The sequence below is a fragment of the Caloenas nicobarica genome, chromosome 3, assembly GCF_036013445.1.
Source record: "Caloenas nicobarica isolate bCalNic1 chromosome 3, bCalNic1.hap1, whole genome shotgun sequence".
Lineage (NCBI taxonomy): Eukaryota > Metazoa > Chordata > Aves > Columbiformes > Columbidae > Caloenas > Caloenas nicobarica.
Window position 1 is genome coordinate 77,051,565 of NC_088247.1, and position 25,291 is coordinate 77,076,855.

A 25,291-nucleotide genomic window follows, 5' to 3' on the forward strand; every position below is an offset into this window, starting at 1 on the left:
AACAGAACGAGCAAGGTGCTGGAGCAAAGGCTGACTTAATGCAGGATCTCCCTGGAAGTACATTAGTCGGAAAAATAGATTCAGAGAAAAGAGTTAAGGCTAAACAGAACCCTGCTCTTGACACAAGCTGGTCCTAATGCTTGCAACTAGATTTCAGAAAGTTGGAACAGTTTAGCAATGAAACATTTTTTTAAGATGTTGGTGTTTTGCTGCAATTATTCTTCACCAACTACTTTCTACCCCCCGTTCTCCCCATTTGGAAGAAAGCCTCCTTTTGCAGCACACCTAAGACAAAAAAAACCCAAAACAAACCTGTTATTTCAGCTTATAGGAATTCTATTTTACCAATACAACTAATGCCACTGCATGAGTTCTTACACTTGGCCGGCGTGCTTTTTTTTTTTTTTTTTTAATTTTACAAAAATAATACAGAGGCTTTGGATTGAGTAGCTGCTGAACTTGTTGAGTTGGACGAAGTAGTCCATCCCAGGCACGATGGCTCTTCTGACAGGAGCTGCTGGACCTTCTACCGTGTCAAGAAACACGTAAGCCTCATTTGGGAGTCGGTTAAGGCGGGTTCTTGGCTCCGGCGCTGCTCCGCCAAGCTGAGCCAAGTCATTTCCTGGTGCTCCCGGCCCCGCAGTGTAGGAACGCTCCTGCTTGCCCCCTCTGGAAAGGATGGGAAGGGCTGTGGGAACCGAGTGCTACGGGCTGGGGCACAGCGGGGCCGGGCGGGCATGGCCGGGGCTGTAGCCGGGGACTCGGCTCTGGCTCCCTCCGCTTCCCGGGCCGGAGGAGCCTGCCCTCACCCAGCGCGCTGCCGACGGCGATGACCCCGCAGCCAGCTCAGGGGCGGCATCCCCTCCTTCCTCCCCCGCCAGCTGCGAGGCGGAGGGAGGAAAAGCCGCCTCCCCCTCCCGGGAGCGCCGGGCGGGTGATGCCGCCAGCGGCTGCCGCGGGCGCTGGGCGTGCGGGAGGCGGGGTGTGCGGGGCGGCGGCCGGCCTTTATAGGGAGCGAGGGGAGGCGGCGATTGCAGGCGGGGAGCGGAGCAGGGAAGGCAAAGGGAGGAGGAGGGCGGGGGAGGCGGTTCCCATTCCCATTCCCGCCGTGCGAGTGCGCTCGGCTCGGTGCGTGCGGGGCTGGCGGCCGGCGGGGTGGCCATGGCCTCCATGGCGGCGGCGATCGCCGCGTCCCGCACGGCGGTGATGAACGGCAACCGGCCGCTGGACGAGCGGGAGCGCAAGCGGTTCAGCTACTTCTCCTCGCTGAGCCCCATGGCGCGCAAGATCATGGCGGAGAAGGAGCGGATCCGCGAGCGCTACGGGCCCGAGTGGGAGCGGCTGCCGCCCCGCCAGCAGGACGAGATCATCGACAAGTGCCTGGTGGAGCCGCACGTCCAGGCCCGCTACGCCGCCCACCGCGGCGCCGCCCGGCCCGCCGCGCCGCCCGCCTCCTACCCCAGCCTCCGCCTCAACACGGGCCAGAAGGTGGTGCACTTCGGCGACGAGGTACCGCAGGGGCGGGGGGACGGGGCCCGCCCCGCCCCGCTCCGCTCTCCTCAGGGCCGCTGGCGATGCCGGGCTGCCGGGGGGGGGTCCGCCGTGGCGGGGCTGGGGGAGAGGGGCGCGCCCCGCCGGGGTGGCCGCAGCCTCGCTCCGGCTGCACGGCCGCCTCTGCCCGGCTGCGCCGCCGCCCGGGCGGCGCTCGGCTGTGGGGAGGAGCGGGCGGTTCTAGTCGTCGGCAACGCGGGGAGTCGCCCTGGAGATGAACGGGAGAGGGATTTATTTATTTTTCCCCTCTCCGTGTCTGTGCAGGAGGGCGGGATGTTAGTACTGTAAGCGAGGGGACTTGCTCAGCCCGTAAAAGCAGGAGAGGCACCAAATCGGAGTTTGTCTGGGACAAGCAGCAGTAACTCTGAAGTGGGTTTTGCAAAACGCAGGCTTAGAGCTGAGGCCGGTACCAGCTGCCCCTGCAAGCCGAGCATGGCCGCGGCCGGCCCTGGAAACAGTCCCTTGCTGAAAATGGGCTGTAGGGAATGTTTACACTGAGTTAAATCTCTTCCTTTTTGTTTCTAATTTTAGACACAGTTAAAAATACAGCACTGAAAACATTCCAGCTCTCGATATTTTTGACACCTTAAAAAATGCAGCCTGTTCCATGTCGCATGCCGGGAAAAACAAGGGTGTGGAAAAATAGATGACAAAAAATATGGATTTTGAAGGTTCTAAGAGCCATCTATTTAATGGGGAAGCATGGTAGCCTTTCTGGAAATGCATAGGTATAAGGCTACAAGGTCCAGAAGAGTAGATCATATTAGCGAGTGTGATCCCTTGAAGAGGAAGGTCTAAGAATCCTTGCAAAGCCCTGATGGTGATCTTCAGATACTGGATCTCTCTTATGCTCCATATGAGACTTTCTTTGTTTTGTTTTCTGTTACATTTTGGTACGATTATAGAGCTGACATCTTCCACTCTGTTCATATAATATCTTAAAGTAACCTATTGTTAATTAACTGTGTGGCTTCTACCAGAAAAAAAAGAATCTGCTTCTGCACTTGTAATTATCAATCCAATTTAAAGAGAACCGTGCTACTTTTAGCCTCCTTGCCAGTATCACTTGCAATGGTATTTGTAAAAAGTGTTTGAAGCCCTTTTAGATTCTTGGCATCATGGTTCCCAAACAGCTTTGTGTTAGAAGAGACTGCTGCTTGTGTTTCACCTGTCAGGAAAGTGTGACAATATGCCATGCACACATGGTATCTGGAGTTAGAGATCATATGGTCAAGCTCAATTTTGTTTAGTCTATGATACCAGAAATTCTGGAAAAATATTTGCTAGTAGCAGACCATAACTCTTGGTGAAAAAGAGGTATAGAAGGACACAAGGCAGCAAACTGGGTTGTGCAGTCTTCGAAAGGAAACCTAAACCTGAAGTTAGTTGCAAAAGGATTTAGGTTAATGACTGTGGAAAGTGAGTATGTTCAGCTTTCCCAGTCTCAGACAGCTTTGCTATGCTTTCTGCTTTGAATTATATGGATTTGGAAGGAAAGCAAGCATGTTTAGGTTGTTGTGCTGCACTGTAGGGAAACCTAGTCATTTCCTGCTTGACAAAACTACAGCTAGGGAGTCCACCTGAAATTTGGCAAGTTGTTTTCTTTCCCCTCTTCCCTCGAAATACAGCTATGATACAACTAATGTTATTAGTGTTTGTGTAGCCATCAACTAAAGAAAGCATGGTTCATCGAAACACTTGATGCCAAGTGTGTAATTTTGGAAGCATCTGCCTCAGCTGACTTCCTCCTTGACTTCCAAGCTGGAGTTAATATAAATCGTATTTCTGAAGAAAAGAGATTCCACTCATTTTGGCATCCTCCATTTCCATTTTAGTTCTTCCAATTGCACTTTTGAGCCTTGGAGCTTTTCCTGGCTCGTCACCTGATAGCTTCCTCTCCTCCCGCTCCCTTGCTGGCATTCGACCTGATTCTTGGACATTTGCCCTAGCCCGGTAATTGTTCCTCCTTGTCCTGCTGTTACAGAGCCACTCTGGCTCGTCTCTTGCCATTTTGGTTCAGCTTCCCAGGCTTGCAAGTGCTTTGCTTACAGAGCTTTATTTTCTTATTGTCTTCTGGTCTGACAGCTTACTGAGCTGTACTACTGCTGTCTTTCTAAGTTGTAACTGCTGCACATGCTGTGGCCACCCAGCCCTCGCTCAGGGGGCAATTAGATTGGTCCTGGCTGCTGTCCCTGTCCCATTGTGTACAGTGTCCCGTGGCAAGGACATGGAGAATAGCCTGCCTACCTCCAAATCACTTGTCGATGCTGCAGCTGTTTCAGTGTGTTCTGATCTGACGATGTTCTTGCTGACACCAGCTCCAAAGGCTTCATGTTTCCAGCCACAGCTCATCTTCCCTGTTAACTGATGTTGAAATCTGTAGCGATCTACTTGTGCTTGCTTAAGCACGGCAAGTTGATCTCTTTCACCTCATGTTCTTTGGAGAACTTGGGAGAAAGCAAAACAAGGATGAAAGCTAAAGATACTGATTTACCTGTCCAGGACTCTCACCGTTTCAGTCCCACATTCTTGCATGTGACTACTTTGATAAGGTGGTCCAGAGGATATATGTAGCGGTCTTGTATCTGTGGACAATTGGTTCCCTCTTCTTGCCCCTACCGTTTCGCATGTATCTTTTCTAACGCCAAACTCATCTCCTGAACTTGTAGCCCAGGACTGTAAGTTCTCAAAGCACAAGCATGTCTTACATTTTTAAAACACCTTTCAGTATGTTGGCTGTGTGGGAAGGCTGTGACAGAAAATAGATGGGCAGTGAGAGGACCATGGCATCCTGTAGCCATGACACAGTCATTTTGTAGTGCTGGAGCGCTGCGGCACTCCTAGCAAATGCCTGGAGTCAGCTGAGCACCACGGCTCCTCTTACGTTATCTCATCCTCATTGCGGCGTTGCCTGTCATGGAGTTAATCACTGAAGCTGTACGTGCACTGTGAATGCAGTTCACAAACGGGATCAGTGACAGGATGCCAGCGATGCTTTTTTAATCTGCTGTCTTGCTGTCAAAGAGCTGAAGGTGTTTTTAAAAGTGTCAAAAAGCTTGATGAAAGAAGTAGAAATACAGGAACTGGGCTCCCTGATTCTCCAAGCAGCATTTCTCTCCAAAGCACAGAGTTGGCTTGGGTGGCACCCAACACGCTTGGCATCTGCCTGTGTGCACCACACCGTCATGGCGAGAATGCACACAACTGCTGACACCAGCCACTGTGTGTCCACCATCAGCCTCCGGATGTCAAGTCAAGGCTTCCTAGTTGAAACAGACCCTAGAATACACCAGCTCAAGAACCTTGATGGAGTTGCAAGCCTTGGTGTTTTCCAATACCTCCTCCTTATGAAACCAAACATCTCTTGCCTCTCTATCTTGTTCTGTGTTCTGGAGTCATGTGGTCTAGATCATGCACATATTTTCATCTCTTCCAGGCTAATAGGCTCATTTAACATTCCCCTGAAAGAAGCTTCGTCCTGTTTGCTGAAGATTGACTTGCTATTGCACGTGGGCCCAGCACCAGGAGTCTATTTGTTGCTTCACCATCATTGCCTGTGTCTAGACAGCCTAGGCCTTCTGGCTGAGGGCTTTTGGATGTTGCAACCTTCGAGCACAGCTTCCTCTTTTCCAACAAGCCTCCAGTTGGTGGCATTTCTCCATTTATATCCAATGCCATAAATGATGAGCCATCATGGGGGAAACAGGTGGAAAACCAGCAGTGTGTGAGAGGCTACCACCCTTTGATCACTGTAGTTGTCAGCTTGTGTTAAGCATCTGATTTGATGTCAGTTGACGCCACTGGATCCTCCTCATTTAGTTCAGTGAAAGGTAGTTAAGATATTCAGTTTACAAGAAGTTCTCACTCTTCTCTTAATACTGTCCCTCTGTATCCACAAGTGTGTGACATACACATGGATTAAAGGTCTGATTTTTTTTTTTTTTAAAGGGATATTGAGTATTTGAGTGGTACTCAGCAGCTCAAAGAATTGGACTTGAAATTATTAAATTTTTCATTGAAGAAAATGCCATGTGCTTTAGGAAGCGGTAAACATTTTATGTGGAAGAAAGACAGATAGGAGTTCAGTTGGCTTCATTCATCACCTTTTAACAGGGAAGCTTGACTTGGCAGATATGGTATTTATTTTGCTTAGCCTTAAGAGCTTTGGCACCAAGCCATAGGATCGACCCTTTTATCTCCTACTTAAAAATGCTTTAAAGCAACAAATATTCGATATAGCAATAACTTTTACGTTGGGCCTGTTATAGATTTGTGCTCTTTAAAAAATGCAAAACGCAGGGCAGCTTTTGAGTGCAGTTAAATCCCAATAACCAGCAAGTCCTGTTCTGGTAACACTTCTAAGATGCGTTTGTTGGTGGGTTTGTGACTGCCTGGTTACTCTCAGCTGCTCAGAGCAATGCTCATGTCAGATACGCTGGCAGCAGATGGTGTTTTGCAACAAGCTGCCTACATACAGCAAACGTAGTTTGTGATTCTTTTTTATGTATTCTGCAGCTGGTTGTTGAAATCAAGTGTATGACTGGATTTTTGCCTCTTTCTCTCTCTTTTCTTTTTTTTAGCTATGAAATATGTTGCATTAGGCTCCATTTCTTACAAATAGGTTCTTTAATGGTGGTGAACAAAAGTTTATTTATTTGCCTTCTTTCTGGAGAAGGCTTTGTTGTGTGCTGAAAACAAAAGCTGATCAGATATGGATCTCTTGTCATGTGTTGATTGTAAAAAGCTTTGAAGTCTTTTTCTCTAGAATTTCTACTTGAAATTTACTTTTGTGAGTATTAAAATAGTTTATGCTTTTGCTCACAATTTCTTCAAGTGTGTGAGAACTCGTTTATTCTACAGAAAGCAAAGTTATTTCTCAGATTTTGTTGGTGCTAAGTATGAATCAGGTGCATCAGATGGGAAACTGTTGAACTGCGTTGTTCTCCTGCTTCTCACTTGGTCCTCTGCATGTCCTCTGTGTGAGGGCGCAAACTTGTTTCCCTTTCCCGACAACGGACATAACTTGAGAACCATCCCCTTCATCCCAACTTTAAGTACACTTCAAATAACCACAGACATCAGCTCCTTGGAGCTTTATGTCCTCAAACCATGGCTTATGCTGTTTTGTCATTTACTAGATCCCATGGAAGAGCTCTTGAATGTGGACAAAGCTCCTCAGACTTACTAGCTCTGATGTGTGCTGGGCTGTGCGACTTGAGATAAAACAAGCCATCCTTTTAAGAAAAAAAATCTTTAGTCCTTTTCTTTCGAAGAACTTCTCCTGCCTAACAAGTGTCTACTACTTCAATCTTTTGAAGTAATCTATGAAAGTCTTAGATTTTGTCTCTTACAAGAACTTTTTAACAACTGGTACCAAAATACCATTAATTCATTTCAGGAGCTTTTTGTCTACCTAACCTGAAGGTTGAGGTTACAAGTTCAGGTGCCAACAAGTGCCATGGTGGTTGAGAAGACATCAGATTCTATGAAGTGGGAAGCTGACTTGCTCCATCCTGTAGGGAATGAAGTATCCTGGTGTACAGCAACCTCGTACCTTCACTCTGCTTTCCCTGTGCTGCTTTTCTGCCCCTCTGCAGGCAGCTTTTGTCAGCGGGGCTTGTTTGCAGCAGCAGTGTCGTTGCTGAGTTGAGGATGTGCAGGGAGTGTTGGGTGAAGAAGTGTCCCTTCCAGTGCTGTCTACACTTGCCTCAAATAGAGCAAAAATAAAGAACTGTCTGCCTCCGGTCCAGGATGAGGATAGTCTTGGCTCATTCCCAAATTTAAAACTGGTCCACAGCTGGTTTGCGTGTCCTGTAAATGGCAAGAAGTCATACTTCCTTTAAACTACTTGGGTAGGTTCCACTCACAGCTATGCCTACATGTCTGGAGCTTTAAGGTGCTGTGACAGCATGTAGGAGTGTTACACTGTTCGCTGGACTTTATTTCTGTCCTTTATTGAAGTTGAGTACTGATCTGTCCAGACCCCATGTGGACAGAAGGATTACGGTCCTACGTTGTGTGTGAGACTCAATCCAGTGGCTGGACTTGCCGACCTCGTTTCCCTCCTGGATCGTGATTCCTATCACGCATGCTTCAGAAATGAAGTGCTAACTCCACCAGTTTCAGAAGCAGAGGATACAGTCCTAAAATAATTTTGAAATAATTTGACACTCACCTGCTGCGAGGTATCCCACTGAAGTGCTGTGGCATTCCATGTGGTCAGCAGCAGTCCACAGTGCACGTACTGACAGAAGTTAGAACAGATGCTAAAAAGTAGACTTTTACTCCCTTTGTTTCCTTTAAATGTTAATAAATACGAGTATCCATTTCCTGAAATGAGAGAACTTGGTATTACACTTATGTTCTTGGCAAGAATTTCCTGTACCAAATTTATTTTTTGGACAGAATGTGTGGTCCAGCAGAGCCCAGGCCTTTCCTTTTAGGAGGTTTCCGATCAGTCCACTTATTTTTAGAAGCATGGGATCACCCTCATATATACCACAAATACTTTGCTGCTAGAAACCCGTTGTTTCACAGATGGGTAATAGTTTGAGAACAACACATTTTCATGTCTAGGAGATGGTTTCAGACACTTCTAATTGTGATTTCATAGCCCTTGGCCAGCAAAATCTGCCTAGGGTGAAAAAAGAGATGGCAGATCAGGAAAGTGCTATCAGATGTCTGAGAAATACATTTCTAGAAAGGTAGAGTTCAGAAATAAGAAGGGCAGTCATGGTAAGATGTGGAGTTCCCATGTTAGCTTAGGACATGGTCTAGATCTGTTATTCTTTGAACAGCCTGAGTGTGAAACAAGCACTCCAGGTCTTGTTCTGTCCTCTCCTTCCTTGCGCATGGTCACTCCTAGCCTTTCTCCTTCCATCCACTATTCTGACTCCTGTTCCTCCCCTGATGTTCTGGGGTGGCCAAGCAATGCTGTACTCAGTACAGAGGATGCAACTTGGTACCTCCACCAGCGTGAACATCCAACGTCCAAATTAATCTTATCCATGACTAAGAGAAGTGCGATCATCATTCTGTTGCAAGTCTTGAACGAATGCGAACAACAATTTTCTTTTTTTCACCCCTTTTTCTCAGTGTGGGTCACATGTATTTCTGGAGACCATGCTGAAAATTAAGAGATTATTTAAATTTCTCAAATTGGGATTATTTTCAGAAAAACAGCTTCTTGTAAAAAGATATTTCAGGTTGGGATTTTACTCTGGACGTCATGTGGTTCTTTCAACAGCACCAAATACTTATTTCAGACTGATCGTCATTGAAGTGGTGTAATGATGTGTCTTGTCAGGGTTGGATCCAGCTGTGGCTTGGCCTGACGGACACGCAGCTGTTTCGCTGCCACGTGACTGCCCGGTTGCACACATGCTCAGTGGTCTATGCAGAGGAGGAAATGGGACTTTATTTCCCTAAGGCCCCTACTCCTCTTGTTATTTCTGTCCCTGTGTGTTGCTAGTGTCTGCCAAAGAAAATGCCTAGTAGAAAACTGGAAATGTAATGTTTTAAAGCTATTTGTAGAGAAAACATTTCAAGAGGTTTAGACCAGGTTCAACCTTCATATATTTTCTAGGTTAAGTTGGTATACTAATTGATAATCTCTCCCCAGAGAACTTGCTTTTGATCAGTCTTCAGCTGTAATCAGTGCCATCTCGAAGTAGTGCTCTCGCTTTTTAGCTAGTTCTATGATAACGGTTGTTATGCTTCCAGCAATGCAACATAATGTCATTTGCATATGATGCTCCTGAGCAGGTAAAGCTGCTCTGCTGATTTTTAGTCATTCTTGAATTCTATTTCAGGACATAACTTGGCAAGATGAACACTCGGCTCCGTTCTCCTGGGAAACAAAGGTAAATATGCAGCAGTTTTATTTTTAAAGTTGGTTTGTCATTTAATGCTGTTGCTAGTGCTTTTATATTATCTTGATTTTGAGACTTGATAGACGGATGTCATATTAATTCTGAGAGCTGTGTAAAGTGACTGTCCTGCAAATGAAACTGGGCTGGTGTGCTTCAATTTACATCAACAGAAACACAAAATGTACTTCGTGAACTAATGTTCTGGCTTCAAGTGCAGGTGTAAAACTGATTCAGTCCAAATAATCAGATTTTCCATAGTAAACTTTCCAAACAACTTTCCATGTCTGGTGAGACCAGTGTTCTCAGGTGTTCTATGAGCACAACTCCATTTCACTTTTGAAGTCAAAAGTGAAGTAGTTAGGGAATGGGTTGAGAAAGATACAGATATCTGGTAATTTCCTTGGATTTTTTTCTTAAAGCCTGTCCTATGCTTAATCTTTACATTATGTACTACAATGTAATGGAATGTGTTAACCTGGGGCTATGCTGGAAACATTGTGTTATTTCTTCTCCAAAAGGCAGATCCTTCAAAAACAATGTTTTTCTGTGCTGGATAGGTTTTGGGGTTGTTTGTGTGTGTTTGTTTGTTTGTTTTGTGTTTTGTTTTACTCTACATCTGGTATTTTGTTAAAGTATTATTCACAATGGTATTCTCATAAGGTGAACACAGAGCCAGAGTTCCCCATCTTTCTGAACCTGTGGTGTGAAGAAACATAGTTGTACCATGTTTCTGGTTGGAAATGAAGTTTAATTCTTTTTGTTGAAGAAAATATGGGATAAAAACCCCAGTTCATTGTCTTTCTGAACCAGGTGTGGTAGGCATGTTAATTTAATCACGTTTCATACTTCGTGTTTTCTGGCTTTATCTGCCAGAGAAAGCTGCTCCTCCCTCTGTTTCTTTTATTTTTTGCCCTTGAACTGTGTAGGTAATCATGGATGAGCTTATGAATATAATCTTAGCCTAATGCAGAGTAATTATTTGGAAATGCCAGTGAATACTAAATTAATCCAGTTGACCCAACCCTAGACTTCTTGTCAGCCTTCCCCGCTCAAGGTCACTGCCTCTGGCTGGCACCCCATCTGTGCTTTGCACATGCTGATTAACTTGATGTGGCTCCTGGGTCCCTGCAGCCTGCAACGCTGCAGTTTAAGAGAAAGCATTGCCATTCCTCACTTGCCTTAAAAATCCCTTGTAAGCTGTGGTGGTTCAGGAGCCAGTGGAGAATTTCCTGTGGTGGAAGCCAGGTAGCTCAGGCAAGCCCTTCTGTCTTTCAGGACCCCTAGAAGAAGAAGCCACTGGCTTTTAGTGTAATACTCCAGAGGCATTTAGAGTGGGTGTACTCAGGTGAAGCAGCCAAGAAAAGAATAGTAGTGGACCTCATTGACAGTGAGGTGAAATAAACCTTGTGTTGGAAGCAGTGCTGTTGTCTCTCTCCTGCTTTCTAGTGCAAACCCCAAAGTTCAGGCTTGGAAGCATGGCAGTTGTAATCGTGTTTCTAGGCTCTGCCTTGATAGGATTTTGTATGTTCTTGAATACTGAAACTTTCTTGAGCTAGTGCTTTCTGTAATGAACTGGCTAGTGATCCATGATGAGATGTATCTGCACTCAAATGGATTTTCTTTGTAACTGATAGCTGTCTTTAATTTTAAATGCTTGTATGTCTAGTTAAGTGTTTTTCAACCCAACCTATTGCTTATCTCTTGCTGATTAAGATTATTTTTGCTATCCTCCTGGTGTCTCAAAATGAAGGACCACAATGGTCTAGTTTCGTGCGTTTCTGTGATGAAAGAAGGATCACAGAATGACATGGAAACACTAATGACTGCTGAAGAAAAGTGGGGTGGGGAGGAGGTTACTTTTGAATTAACTATTTGTCTCAGGTAATCATGCTGTGCTTCCCTCTTGCCCACTGCCTCCTTGCTGATCAGAGTTAAAAGCTGTGCCTCAGCTGTAGGTTGAAAAGTTGCATGACGTTTTCCTTCAGCAAAACTCTAGATAATCCATTTTATCCAGCTTTAAAGGGTGTGGGTCGGTTGGTTTGTGTGGGTTCCTCCTTTTGTTTTTGCCCCAGCGCCTCATATTGTGTCAGTCTTTCAGCCAAATCCTTCAGCTGCTGAGTCTTCCATTTCTAAAGGTGGAGATCTCGCTTCATGCTCACTCTTTGATCTCTTCCCTAACCAGTACTTTAGTGAGATAATATTGCAAAGCAATTTCTCCATGAAGTATCCTTGCCCAATCCGTCCCGTGTGGGGAAGCAGTGAAGACACCTGAATGAGCTGTTTAGTAAGGTTGACATGTTGTAATGCACATTTAGTGTCTTGTGAGCCACATCTGTTCCCACTGTTATTTTAGGCTGTCAGGCTCTTTCCATTCCATGAGCTGTACATCATGATGGGTAATTATTTCCATAATATTTTTTTCCCTGACCTCCCTTTCATGCAGAGTTTTTGTTTTGGTTTGCGGTTTTTTTGCACGTTATTTCTGTGATGACGAAATTGCTTTGTTCTTTTGCAGCTTTGCATGAATGTGCTCTGGGTTACTCGGGGAAGGGAACGTGGCGCTCACTCACTTTCTGCTTTTCCAGACAAGGAGAAAGCAGAGAGAACGCAGAGATGCAAATCAGTAAAACCAATAGGCTTGGGCTTTTTTGTTTGTTGGCTGGGTTTGTTTGTTTGTTTGTTTTGTTTTTTAACATTGAGCCTGTAAGAATCTAGAGCAGCAAAATCAATATTTGTCTGTAACTTACTTCAGGAAAACTGAGAGGGTAGTGGGAAGAGGGGAGAGCTTGTTTCCTGCAGGTTGGAGCCCCTCTCAGCTGTTACAGTGATGCCAATGGTGATTCCAGTTGATTAGGTATGGACAAATTTTTCTCATGGTAGCTGATGCAATGGATTCCGTAATATTCCATGGCTGTCAAACTTACCCAGAGAACAGTGTACTAAATTGCTGTCATTTTGGGCAGATCATCGTTGAAGGGCTTGATAACTTCACTTCTGTCAAAAGTAAACTTTCTGCGTTTTCGTTTTAAGCACAAATGTGATATATAGCTTAAGTCATTCATATCACAGCAAACACTTCCATGAATATCTCCACCATTTTTAGCTGTTTGGTGTATATTTAAAGTTAACAAGGCAAACAAAGCAGAAATACAATGTAAATTGCTGAGTTAGCTGTTAGCATTTAAAATACTAGTATTTTTAGTAGAAAAACGTAGCACTTCTCAGTAGTAAAACGACTCTGGAAGCAAACAGTTCTCGTTGCACTGCAAATTAGCTGATATTTTAAAACCAGAGATTGAACTGGAAGGAGTGATTTGGTTCATGGGTGGAGCCCTCATAAACATAACATGTCTTGAAATGTGGGTTACGTTTTTAACTGGAGCTAGGGCCAGGTTTATGAATTTAGGGCATTCTATTTATGGGTTTCAGTTTAAGTGAGATGAAAGCTGACATTTTGGCTGAGTTTGGCCTTGGAGGTTTCTTGGTTTGCTTGAAGTAAAAATTCAGTGAAACTCAGCACAGACCCCAAGATATAAATGGAAAACAAGAATCATGCCTGGGTTTGGAAATATAATTTCTCTGCAACTCTTCTCAAACTCAGAACTGTTAATGAATTTAGTAGTGGACAGGAAATACAATTTCCATCTGCCACCTCAGCCAACACATTTGCTGCACAGAGCAGCGTCTGAGTCAGTCGGAATCTATTTCTAATTCATGCTATTAAGTAATATGAGTTTCATTCCAAATGCTTAAAATTTACACATGTGCATCTAAAACTTTGTTATCCATGATACAGGTAAAATAGTTGCGAAAGTAGCTTTTAGAGTATTTTTTTGTACTTTTTTCATTTAAACTCCTGGCTTTTTCCTTCTTCAGCTCTCTTCTACTTTCAACAGGCCCTCAGATACTTGTTGAAAAGAGAAGCCTTCAAGATGTGTTTAAAAACAAACAAACAAAACTCAAAAAGAGTGTCAAGCTTAAAACCCTTCAATAATCTGGTTGCTGCCTCCCTGTCTGAATTCCCTAATTACATCGCTACAGAAGCAATCTAATCCTAGTGGTGATTTAGAAGGAAAAAAATTATGTTGCACTTCTAAGAATGTGGTTTGCAAACTGTTTTCTTTATCTAAAACTAAAAGACAGTCTTCAATATCCTTCTTTGTAAAAGTTCTAGTTGATTTTGTGTTTTGTTTTAATTGGAAGAAAGTGGCAGAAAATAATTTTTTCCCCTCCTTCCTTTAGCGGCCTGGTATTAGAATTGTTTGTTTGGAACTATACTTCGGTGTGATTATTTTTATCAAGCTGGCACAAATGGCAATGCTTCCCTGGAAGGAAAGAAGAGTAATGCCTGAGGTTTGGGGTTTTCCATTCCCTTTTTGATCTAGACTGCAGATATTTAAAACAGTGCTGTGAGACTACTGTTGACTATTAGTTTTTGAGAAAGAAAAAAACAAAAGAGCTTGCAGTAATAGTAGCTGTGTTCAAGGTTTATTTCAATCTACATGACCAGGTGTTCTCAGCTAAGGATTCAATTACCTGCATCAATCTTTAGACAGCTGATTTTGAGCCTAAAACAGCAGACACTGTCAGTATGAGTTTCTCAGGCTAGCAACTAACAGTGGCAGACCAGAATGCTGTTCTTATCGCTAAAGAGTAGATAATGAAATTTCCTCCAAAGCTCCACGCTGTGTATCTTTGGTGTTTTCTGGTGTTGTGTGGACTAAAATTACTTAGATTATTTTTGAGTGCTTTGCTCTATTTTTGCCCTTGTGTTTGGTCTCTGCTGGCCTGAAGATTTCTTTCTGACTCTGAAAAGATCCTGAAAGCACCCACTGTGTGCACAGGAAACAAAGCAAAAACTGCAACTACTTTGGGTCACATATTTATTTTGGTTTTGTCCATTCAGCAAGGCAAAGTCATTTTCCCAATCATTTTAAACTTGGCTTTCTTACCTCTGCATGTATCAGGCTGTGCTTAAAACAAGTTGCTTTTCTTTGTGCAGTCTTTGTCTCAACAATTTGGATTTTTCAGGCTGCCAAGCAAAACAATTTCTTTTGGCTGTGTTTGCTTGACTGTTTAGTGAAATACTACACATTCCTGACGAGTGAATAAGATGCTTAAAAAAATCCATCCTGGGTCCTTTGTGGTCATCTTGTTTTTAATATAGACTTAGGAACTGAGACCTGATTTTATATGGTATTACTAAATCATTACATTCTCTTTTAGAATACATTGTTTCCCATGAGTATATACAGCCAGTATTTTGATTTGCTGAATTTTCCCTGCCTTGAGACTGAAGTTATGTCTAAATTTTTTAATCCAATAAATAAAATTCCTAAATACCTTAATATAGTCTTCTTAAGGAAAGATGGTCATGCAACTTTATAAAATCTACAATTTTGAATCTTACTTATATTTATTAGACAGAAAGATGATCCAAGACCTACTCATCCGTTATTTTAATCCTGCAGTCATTTGAGACCAGAGGGATAAGACTGAAAAGAACACAGACTTCTAGGTTTGCTCTGCCTGAAAATACTACTTCATGCATCTTGCACATGCACTCTCTCTGCCCCTCTCTCTCTTAAATGTGTTGAACATGATTTGCTCTTGCAATATCTTGGAAATGCTACTGCTGTTAATAACTTTTATTTGAATTCTGAATACTTCTAGAAATTGCAGTTGGGACTATACTAGCCTGTGTGTAAACTCTTGAGGCTTTCTGGGCTTAACAGTTCCCAGAAATACAATTTGGACAAATGGTAGGAAAAATAAAGTATTTTTGGTTTATTCCTTAGATGGGTAATTGAAATCCAGAAACTGCAGCTCATTCATAGTCATAAAAAAAAAAAAAATCTATGAAAGCAGCTAGGGACTGAAACCCTGTCTCTAGAATCCCAAACTGTGCCTAAATGACAATGATTTTGATCAAATCTTAGCATAGTGTTGAGTGTTTGTAGCTGGTGGAGCACCATGGGGGTGGTTCTGCTGCTGAGCGCTCAGATGCACAAGTGACTGCAGCTCAGCCCGGCTCTGCCTCTGCCCCGGGACAGGGACACGCGGACCTTCACCGACCTGCTGCTGTCATCGCTTCGGCTGGGGCAAGGAGAGATGTGCGTTAAGATGCCCTCATGACTGGCAAACCTAAAGGAAAAAGAGATTTGGGGGGGGGGCATGTAACTGTATTTTAAATGCCGTTTCCTTCCCTTTCCTGCCAACCCAATCGATTGCCAGTTTGCAATCTGATGTAAAAAACTGAGAGCGGGACACTAATTAAACTCGCATGTCTAGCGTCCATCCGCTCACTAGAACATGCAGGAGTACTCATGGCTTAGATGTCGGCATGGCGGGTGTTACACACATGGGTCTTCTCCATCTCTACATTAAATTTTCTACTCCTGCTCTGATTCGGGGGTGGGTTATCGTATTTTATTACCAATTTTGTGGTGTGAAAGATATGGCATATTAATAGTTTTCTTTCATCAGCTGCATTTCTTAGGGGTTCAGACATTTTAAGTAACCTTGAAAGTCAAATAGAATGGAATAATTTGTGGCTGGTCCACAGCAGTTCTCAGCTTCTCGAGCTAAATGCTAGAGGCAGAATTATACATCTGACCTCTCAGGGCTATATTTACGTCACACCGAGAGACAGTGCTTTCAGAACCTGTCGAGGTAGTCTTGTCTTCTTTGCTTTTCTTTAGGGGAGAAAGCAAACTCCTGAAGAAGTCTTTTCATTCAGGTTACTCTGTGTCAGGTTATGAACTGTTCGATGTCCAAAGCATACCGTGACACAAATATGTAATCTTAAAAGCCTCGTGGTTGTGTCTTCTGGAATGGCAAGGTATGCCCCACGGTCTCTATTCTAAAAAGACAAAGAGGGCATCCTCACCAGAACGTCCATCCACAAGTGGGTTGGGAGGGGTACACCTGCCTGGAGTTGTGCCCCAGTGCCACACTCTTCTCTACACCAGAATCTGTCTGCTGCTTCCAAACCAGACTGCTGAGCTGACACTTGGACCCATACAAAAGGACGTAAAACATGACCACAGGCAGTGGCTTTTGCTCCACAGCGTAAGAACTTCTAGAGGCCTGGCTTTGCTTGTCTAGCTTGCTGATACTGAAAGGCAAAACCTTGGTTTTCGTTTTCCTAATTTTCTTTCTAACAGACCCTTGCTTCTCTTCTGTCAGTGGTTTTCCTGGGTTTTGTTTCCAACACTATTCTGGTGTTTAAGGGGCTGCGATGGCCCCTCTGCCCTCTCAGCACTGACCTTCCCTCTCTCTTGGGCCGGGGGTTAAAGGAATCGTTCTACTGAACCTGATTGCTGCCGTGGTGGCCTTGACCTACTGTCATCTCCAGTGTGAGCCCTGGGACAGGGTGCTCAGAAGAAGGAAGGCTGTTGAAGGATAGAAAGTAGCGCTGTTTTTAATTCCTACATGGCAAGGTACTTCAGTCTTCCAAGACAGTTGTTTGTTTTTTTTTCCTTGGATATTAGAGAAGTACAGGTTTATTTTATATTGTGTTGTGGGTTTTTTTAAGCTGGGATTTTATCAATTCTGGACTAGTAAAGCATCTTAACTTCAGGGTGGTTAATCTCTATTCAGTAGTGTTGCCAAATGAGCTTAGGGAAATGAATCTCTATATTTTAATATAGGGAATGGCAGTCACTGTAAATAATCCTTAACACCATTGCATCCATAGTTTGTTTATGCAGAATTTATCTAAGGAAAAATCACCTGTTTTGAACTTCATGTCATGACTTTTGTTTAAAAAAAAAAAAATAAATTGGGGTTCTAATGTTTTTCCTCTTAGTTTTTTGCAGGCAGGGTGGGGTGTTGAGCTGTTTGGTACGAGTTGCATGTATCCTTGCACTCACCTTTCTAGCTGAGCTATAATTACTTACAGCTTGTTTATGTTCTGCATCTTTTGATAACACAGTATATTCTTAATGAAAACACAGAACTTGGTGCTTCCTTGCCTATAACTTCGGAAAAATATCTAACGTATCTGATTCTTTAGGAAGTTCAGATGTTAGTCCATGAATCAAATTCTGTGTAGTCAGCTGCTGACTGTTTTAAGAAAAAAGTTTTGTAAATAATCAGTTGCTGAGTTAACGTTTGCACTTTGATGAGAAGTTTCTGAATATTAAGTACTAGGCTGGTGAGGCCTGCCAGATCTAGAGGCCCTTTGAACTTGACATGCACAATTACATAGGACTCGAGATCAAACACTTCTAGTGAAAATGATATGCAACTAGGACTTGTTTCAGAGCCAGGGCCATAAATGCTATTGTGGTTTTCTGCAGGAAAGGCCAGGTAATGAAGTAGAAGGGGGAAAACATGACAAATCTGTAACCAACTTCAAAAGTATCTATTAACCACTTGTAGCAAAAGCTAGTATTTGAAATGTCCTCTGAATTTTTTCAAAACTAATCAGGCCCATAATGACAACACTGTCACTCTAACAGTAAATGCTTTTTGTTGTTGTTGTTTGTTCCATTTTACAAACAGAAGTCTAGACATTAGGTTGTTCTTTTCTGGCACGCACTTTCGTGCTGCTCCTAAATACAGTAACACTTACGTGTCCCTCACGGTAAAAAAAAGGCTTAACTTTTATTAGCCTAAAGAATGTCCAGCTAGTTGACAATCAAGATTACAGAAGTGGTGGTAAGTAAAATGAACATTTTGAAGTACTGTTCACTTTTGGGTGCCTTTTGCAAGATCTGTATCATGCTGTAACTGTGGTCACTTGCTTCCTTGACCCAGTGTTACTTCTTAGAAATGAGTACAGCTATCTGCACTGCAAATGAAAACAAAACAAGGCTGTGGCATAAGTGAAGAACTGGTCCTGCTGGAGTTGTTTCTCTTCCTTCAGAGAGGCATTAAAATTATAAAAAGTGCTTATCTACACATACCCGTTACATCTAATCCTTTATCTTGGAAGTAGACGGAGTTGTGGCGTGTCCAGCTATTTCAAAGACTATAATGGAAGATTGCCTTTTAAACTAAACTGTAAAGCTTTTTTGCTTTGTATTTTCTTGTGGAATGTCTATGGTTTTTAAAATGCATCCACAACTGTTTTGGTCTTTCAGTGCCGCTATTTTAGTGTTTTAGTGCTGTGCATGCTATGCCCTGCTCTCTTGTGTGGCACTAACTTGAACTTGATTGCTTTGTCTGACTCGTCTGCAGCAGGTCTAGGGCTCTTAGGTTTGCTTGCAGTTCAGACTTTTAAAAAATATTATTTTTATGTAGCTGCAAAGATAGACATGTATGGAGAAAATAAGTTAGCTTTGCTGTGGTATCTACTGTCTGGGAGGGCCTAGCCATGGGCAGTTATTATCTATATGCATCAGGATCTGAAGTTCAAAACTGTGTCTTTGTGAAGAGCTTTGAAATACTGTTTGTCTTTAACCCTGAACAGAGTCAGATGGAGTTCAGCATTGAATCTCTGTCCATACAAGAACAAGGTGGTGCTCAGTTGCAAAATGAACAGAGGCAGCCCGTTAAAGCAGCACCTGGAGTCCAAGTCCCTAAATCTTCTCAGGCCAATAAGACCCCTGGCTCCGATGGCTTGATAGCATCCAGAAAGGAAGAGGAGTCCTCTTTCTGGAAGATAAATGCAGAGCGCTCAAAGTTTGAAGGAGACAAGTCTGAGTTCCAGTCCCTGACCCCCAGCCAGATCAAGTCCATGGAGAAAGGAGAGAAACCCCTTCCCTCTTTTTACAGACAAGAGTCTACTCCAAAGGAGATGGCAAAAGCCGAGAAGCCCAGCGTAACTAAGCCAGAGAAGTCTGTCGCCCCCAGCCTACCTTCTGTATCTCTTGAATGGGAGAAAGCTCGATCCACCCAGCTCCCTCCTAGTTCTCTAGATGACTTCTTTTTTCCTGACCCATCACAGGACCTGGCGTCTTCTAGGACAAACAAGGAAGATACTGATGGTACTATACTTACAGATACACAAATGCCTGGACAGGTAAGGATTGCTATATCCACTGTCCTTAGATTTTAAAACTGTATAGCACATTAAAATCTGAGAAGGTCGCTTTGGAAGATTAGGGACTCCATAAAGCATTAAGCCATACCTAAGCTTGCTGGATTTTTATCCTGCAAATTTAAAGAAGTCTATTTAACTGATGTGTTAGCCATTATTGTTTGTTTCAATAAAGTATTTTTAAATGTAGTAGAGTGCATAAGATAAGGGCATTATGTAAATAAAATACCAGAAATACTGACATGGCATCCAGTGGCTGACTAACAGCAAGCTACCTAACAGTTTGGGGTAGAGAGTTTGCTGTATCAAGTAAAAGAAGCTGGATTTTGGTGTTGTTGTTTTTTGGTTTGTTTGTTCTTGAAACAGCAAAACACTTAATGGAAAAAAGAAGGTTTTTTTAACTTGAAAAGTAGATAAAATGGAGTCTAAGACACTTTATTGGTACACACAGCATAGTCGTGAACGGCAAACTAGTTTCTCAGCTGTTTTAAGTGGTAGCCCAGCAGCCACTTTCCAGGCAGCTGGGCTGCTTTCAAATGTATTTTGTCTTAAAGTCCAAAGTGGAAATGGAATGAGCTTCCAGAATTAGCCTTCTCTATTTTTTTTTCAGTACAAAAAACCCCACTAAATAACCCAACAACAAAAAATAACCTTAAGCAGCTTGATAGCCAGTTGAAACTATTTAAAAAGCAGATGCTGATCTGTGAGAAAAGAAAGGGAGAACAGCAGGTGAGGGAAAGCAAAGGAAGAGATCTGAAACTGGAAAACTGTGAAGCAGAGGAGTGGATCTTCAAACAGAGCCGTGCAGTTCTGTACGGAATCTGTAGCATCACTGGCATATACCGGACATATTGCTGGACACCTTCAGCATGTCACATAGCATTTTCTCTACCATATTTTCCCAACAATGATTGTTAACATTCCAAACAAGGTGATGTAAGGTCAGAAAGATGCAGAATGAGGTAAATATTTGCAAGAGAAGTAAGTGGCAGCACTTAAGAGAGAACCATACTTGAGCCACTTCAGTATTTGGAGCCCTATGTTTAGTTATTTTTTTCTAAAGCTAAGACATAATGCTTCTTGAGCTGTTTTGCTACAAATGGTGACCGTCAAAGGCTTTATCATGTTTTTCTACAAATTAATGGTTTCTTACAGTTTTAATTCCTTTGTGAATGTCTTCAAGCTAAGCGGAATAGTTTGAAAAGCCTGATTTTTCTCTCTGTGGAGAAACAATCCTCCCATGTCAAAATGTGTACACAGTAGCAGAGGGGATAGGATGATAGAATTTTCTCTGTTTCCTCTTTCTGGATTATCTTCCTGGGGAAGAGAGCCATGCCCAAGGAAGAGAATACAGAGATTCAGCTGTGTCCCTTGAATAGTCTTCCTGAACGCTAAAATCACCTTAAATGTCGTGGCTGAAAGTGCAGCACTGCAGGAATCAGCATGTTCTTGATAGCCTAGTGAATAACTTGCAACAAAGTTTAAAATATCTGATTTTCTGGAAACAACTGGCTGTCCTTGCAACAGGCAGTCCATTGAATTACTGATGCTTACATTCTGTGCTTGTGTCATTCTCTGCAATTCCCACTCTAGTCTAAAAATTGATCTTTATGAGTTTTTCCATGAGGAAAAAAATAACATTTTGCCTGCAGACCACTACAAGAATATTATTTTATTTTTATCTGGAATTGCCTTTTTGATTATTGTGAGTATTTTTCCATGTCTAGCATTTTCTGGTGTAGGTTCTTAGGTATCCTAGAGCAAGGTGAATAGCTTGAAATATTGTCAGACAACATTTTAAACTTTCTTTTGTAGATAGGCACTCAAGTACTGAGTTTGTAATACCATAATTAACAACCACGTCTTATTTCTTTTTTTTTCCCTTGTAGATGAGTACAAGCAATGTTATCTTGAAGACTGGCTTTGATTTTCTAGACAACTGGTAAAAGATACTTCAAAATAGATCAAACTGATTTTGGGGAAGGAGTGGAATATCTTTCTCCTCGTATGTTAATTTGCTAGCATTTGTGTCTTTTTCTAGAAGTAACTTTCAAACTCTTTAAGTGTTGCCTTTGTATAAACTTTTGTAATACCATATGCATTTTTGGTTTTTAAACAGTGATAGAAGTGTGGTTTCATTTGGATATTTTTTTTAATACCTGTTAAAATTTTTGGTAGCTACTGTGCTGAGAGAATGGGGGAAGTTACCGTATACATGTTGAAGAAACACAATGGAGAGTCTCCATATCCTCGAAATGGAACCTACAGGACCAGGTTGCTGTTTGCAATCAAAACCCTGCTAGCATGGCTTATAAGAAATACCGTTGCACATGCAATGGTTCCAAATAAGCAAATAATTCTGTGCTTCAGATGACTAGCAAAAACATGTGAAAAATAAGCATACAGAAGAATTGCATTGATTTCTATATTTAATTTAGTTTGAAAGTAACTTTTGTACCACTTATTTAAAAAACACTTTTCTTTTGAAGAGGGCAAAGGCATTGCCAAAATGAAGGACTGTGTTAGTGCCCTACAAATCTGCTAAAATAACATGAGAGTGTTAGGAAAATGACCTGGGGAAATGAGAGGTGTTTCTGGTCTTTGGATTAAAGACTTGGGGGTGGATGGAGGGGAATGGGATGACACCTCATGATTGGGAAAACTGTCTTCAGGGAACATGAGCCTAACAATGTCACTGCCCTAGCAATGTCACTGCCTCCTTGCTAGAGCGTAACTCTTCATAGCAGAAGTGCTGGGAGTACAGCACCCGGAATTGCTGGAGCGTAGGTTACCTTTGTGTTGGGAAACCACTGGGTTTCTGCGAGGTCATAGCAGTACAAGGCTTCTTTGATTTTTTTTTTTTAAGCAGCTTATTGTCTCCAGGACTCATCAACTTTGGTGCTTTTTCCTCCTTGCGGGTACATCCTCTTCAGCATTCAGCACTGAGGTTCCCTTTGTTCCTGCGGTGCAGAGAGGCATCTCCAGGTGGCCCTTGGCAGCCTCGCCTCCAGTTCTGCTTTCAAATGATCTTTGTTTGGTGTTTAAAATGTAGAGAACAAGACTAGCTGTTGTTTCAATCTGTCGTCTCTGAAATGCAGCATGATTTACACACTGACTCTCACTGTGTTTACCTCACCTTGAAGCCTTAATTCCCCCTACGCACAGCCAGTGACTGGTCTGCTCCAATGCCAAAGGTTTGACCTTTCCCTTTACCTCAGCAATAGTCCCACAACATTTGTTTGGGGTAGAAGGCAAAACACAGGGCTCTAATGGGTCTCGTGGGTCCCAGCCAAAGCGATAAGAAGGTCGCCATCTCCTAGACCACGATTGTGCTAGGCTTCTCGTGGATTAGCACTTGACATTTGGTTCAGTGCCAGGGGCAGTTAAACGTGCAGAATTGGATGCTGCAGGATTTTCTTCTGGCTGTTACAGGAAGACTTTGAGATGTCCCAGAAGAATCCTCACCTCTAATTGGTGTGCTGCTCGCTCTGAACAAGCAGAGGATGCTGATGGAGCATTAAAAGTTACTTATTGATCAAGGAAAATGCTGCAAGCTGTCCCCTCCCCTCCCCTGCAAAAGAATAGAACCGCCAAGCCCAAAACCTCCAGTTTTTCTAGTGTTTCCTTAAAAGGTTTCTTAGCTGAAGGGGAAGATTGCCATAGAGTATAAGTCATTATGTAGTCTTATTTATAGACTTCTGAAAGCTTCTTTACATCCTTCCTGAGATGTACAAACTCCTGTAATTGTGGATATTTTCTCTGCATTCAGCAGTTCAGAAAATACTTGTTGTTTCTATCAGCCTGGACTTTACTGCTGGTTTTTTCATAGCTGACCTTTTTTAGCGTTTGCTACAAGCATCCAGCATTAGTATACTTAGAACAACTTTAGCAGAAATTCCTTAGGTGTATAATTATTATTGACTTGCACCTTCTTTTGAAAGCTGACAAATGTTAACCCTGGGGTTTACAGTTACCAATGAATCTATTTTTTGTACCTTCAGCTGCTCAAAAGTTATTGAATCCAACATGAAGATGTGTGTGCTAATCTTGCTTTGATATGGGGACATCTGAAAGCAAAGTCTCCTGCTGTTGAGGAGTGTTACTTTAAACCTCTGCTAAATACATTAAAGCTTCTTAGGGAAGAACCTGGGCTGCCTGGCTATTCCATCGGCTAACTCAACCCTCACACACATTGGGACCAGCTGGTAGAACATGCTGCAGAACTTTTTTCTTATCCTGGTAGGTTTTTCCTGTGCTTGGACAAAAGTTGATTCTCCTTCTTTCTTTAATATGTTTTTATTAAACATTCTTACAAAAAAAAATTGTACTTGGTCACATTTTATATTAACAATGTTTTAATAAAGTCACTTTAAATAGAACATTCAAGGCTTTTGTGTTTCTTCGCGTATTGTCCTTTATACTCTGCTTTCCTCTGTGCCTTTTGAGTTGTTTTGTGCATCTTGAATCTGCCTGAGAAGCAGCCAAGTATGATCTGGTCTAGAATTTAAAAACTGATTTTTTCAGATCAGAAAAGAAAAAAAAAAATCACCAATCCCTGCAGCTGTTTTGCAAGCTTTTAAGTGAGGCTATTTGGGGAAGTATCTTTGCTTTATCACTTTATCTAATATCTGGAGACAGGAGGAGATTTGGGACTTCTATAAAGGCTAAAATCTATTCGTACTTCACTGTAATAGACTTAAAGCTAACACCACCTGCCTTCCCAATGTCTTCAGGTAATCCAAATCAATATCTGGATCATTATTGCAGGAGCAATTTGAAAATTGCATGTCGTGGTTTAACCCTGGCGAGCAGCTAAACACCAGGCAGCTGCTGCTCACTTCCCCCAGGTAGGATGTGGGAGAGACTCGGAGGGGTAAAAGCACAAAAACTCGTGGGTTGAGGTAAAAGCAGTTTAACAGGTAAAGCAAAAGTTGCACACAAGCAAAGCAAAACAAGAAATTAATTCACTCTACTTCCCATTGGCGGGCTCACTGTCCTTGGTGCAAATGACCAGAAGTGGCAATGACAAACTCACGCTGGTTTCCTATCAGTGGATGGTTACATCTGGGTTTTAAAAGCCCATCATGAAAAGGAAGATACTAGCAGAGATCACTGGGCGGTCTCACTTTCTGCCTTTTGTCTTATGCAGCAAGTTCTCAAAGTATAAGAGAATCAAACATGCAGCTACAAGGATAGTTTTTTCTTCTGCCTGCCCACATCCACTTATTCCAGAAACGTATTTTGAAAAACAGCTCAAATTTGTTTTATACTTGAGCTGAATTTCTACCAACAAAAGGCATTTGAAGAAGCATTTGGTTTGGAGAGACTCGACAGCCAGCTGGTATTCCAGCTATATTTAGGATCTGGCCTACACATAGTTTGCTTCAGTCTTGTTTAAGCTCCATCTTAACTTTTAAAAGTCCTCTCTGATAAAGGCAAATCCACAGCACCTGGGCGTTGTCTCAGCATGTGGAGTCAGTGGCTCCCATGACTGAGTGGAGACTTGTACAGGCCGTGTAGAAAACTCACTGCACCTGCCTGCGAAAGGGTAGCGATCAATTTATTTACTGGTGACTTCAGCCGTAGCTGCTGAGGTTCAGGTGGCACAGAGCTGCCTTTGAGGTCACAGCTGTGGGTACAGGAGCAGCACCCAGCAGCGGTTCATCGCTCAGCAGCAGCATCCCCCAAAGCCACGTGCCTGAGATACAAACCCTGACTTTGGAGGCACAATTCACAGACAGGGCTTTGCTGTCCGAGTTTGCCTGTGACCCACTTGAATCAGCGTGTTCTTGTTACAGTGAGAACAAACCCATAATTTGGCTGTCCTACATTTACATTTGTGAGTTAAAAGAGTTAATGCCAGTGAAAACCTTTACAGAGC

The 25,291-nt window shown here is 42.7% G+C and overlaps 1 protein-coding gene across 1 annotated transcript; it reads left to right on the forward strand.

The window, feature by feature from the left end:
- Nucleotides 1-1,065: 1,065 nt before the first annotated feature.
- On the forward strand, nucleotides 1,066-23,741 carry C3H1orf198 (chromosome 3 C1orf198 homolog). Its single transcript, XM_065631650.1, has 4 exons — nucleotides 1,066-1,509; nucleotides 9,363-9,413; nucleotides 18,841-19,392; nucleotides 21,300-23,741. Exons 1-4 carry the CDS (start codon nucleotides 1,162-1,164, stop codon nucleotides 21,354-21,356), a joined length of 1,008 nt encoding a protein of 335 aa, XP_065487722.1. The 5' UTR covers nucleotides 1,066-1,161; the 3' UTR covers nucleotides 21,357-23,741.
- Nucleotides 23,742-25,291: the final 1,550 nt, after the last annotated feature.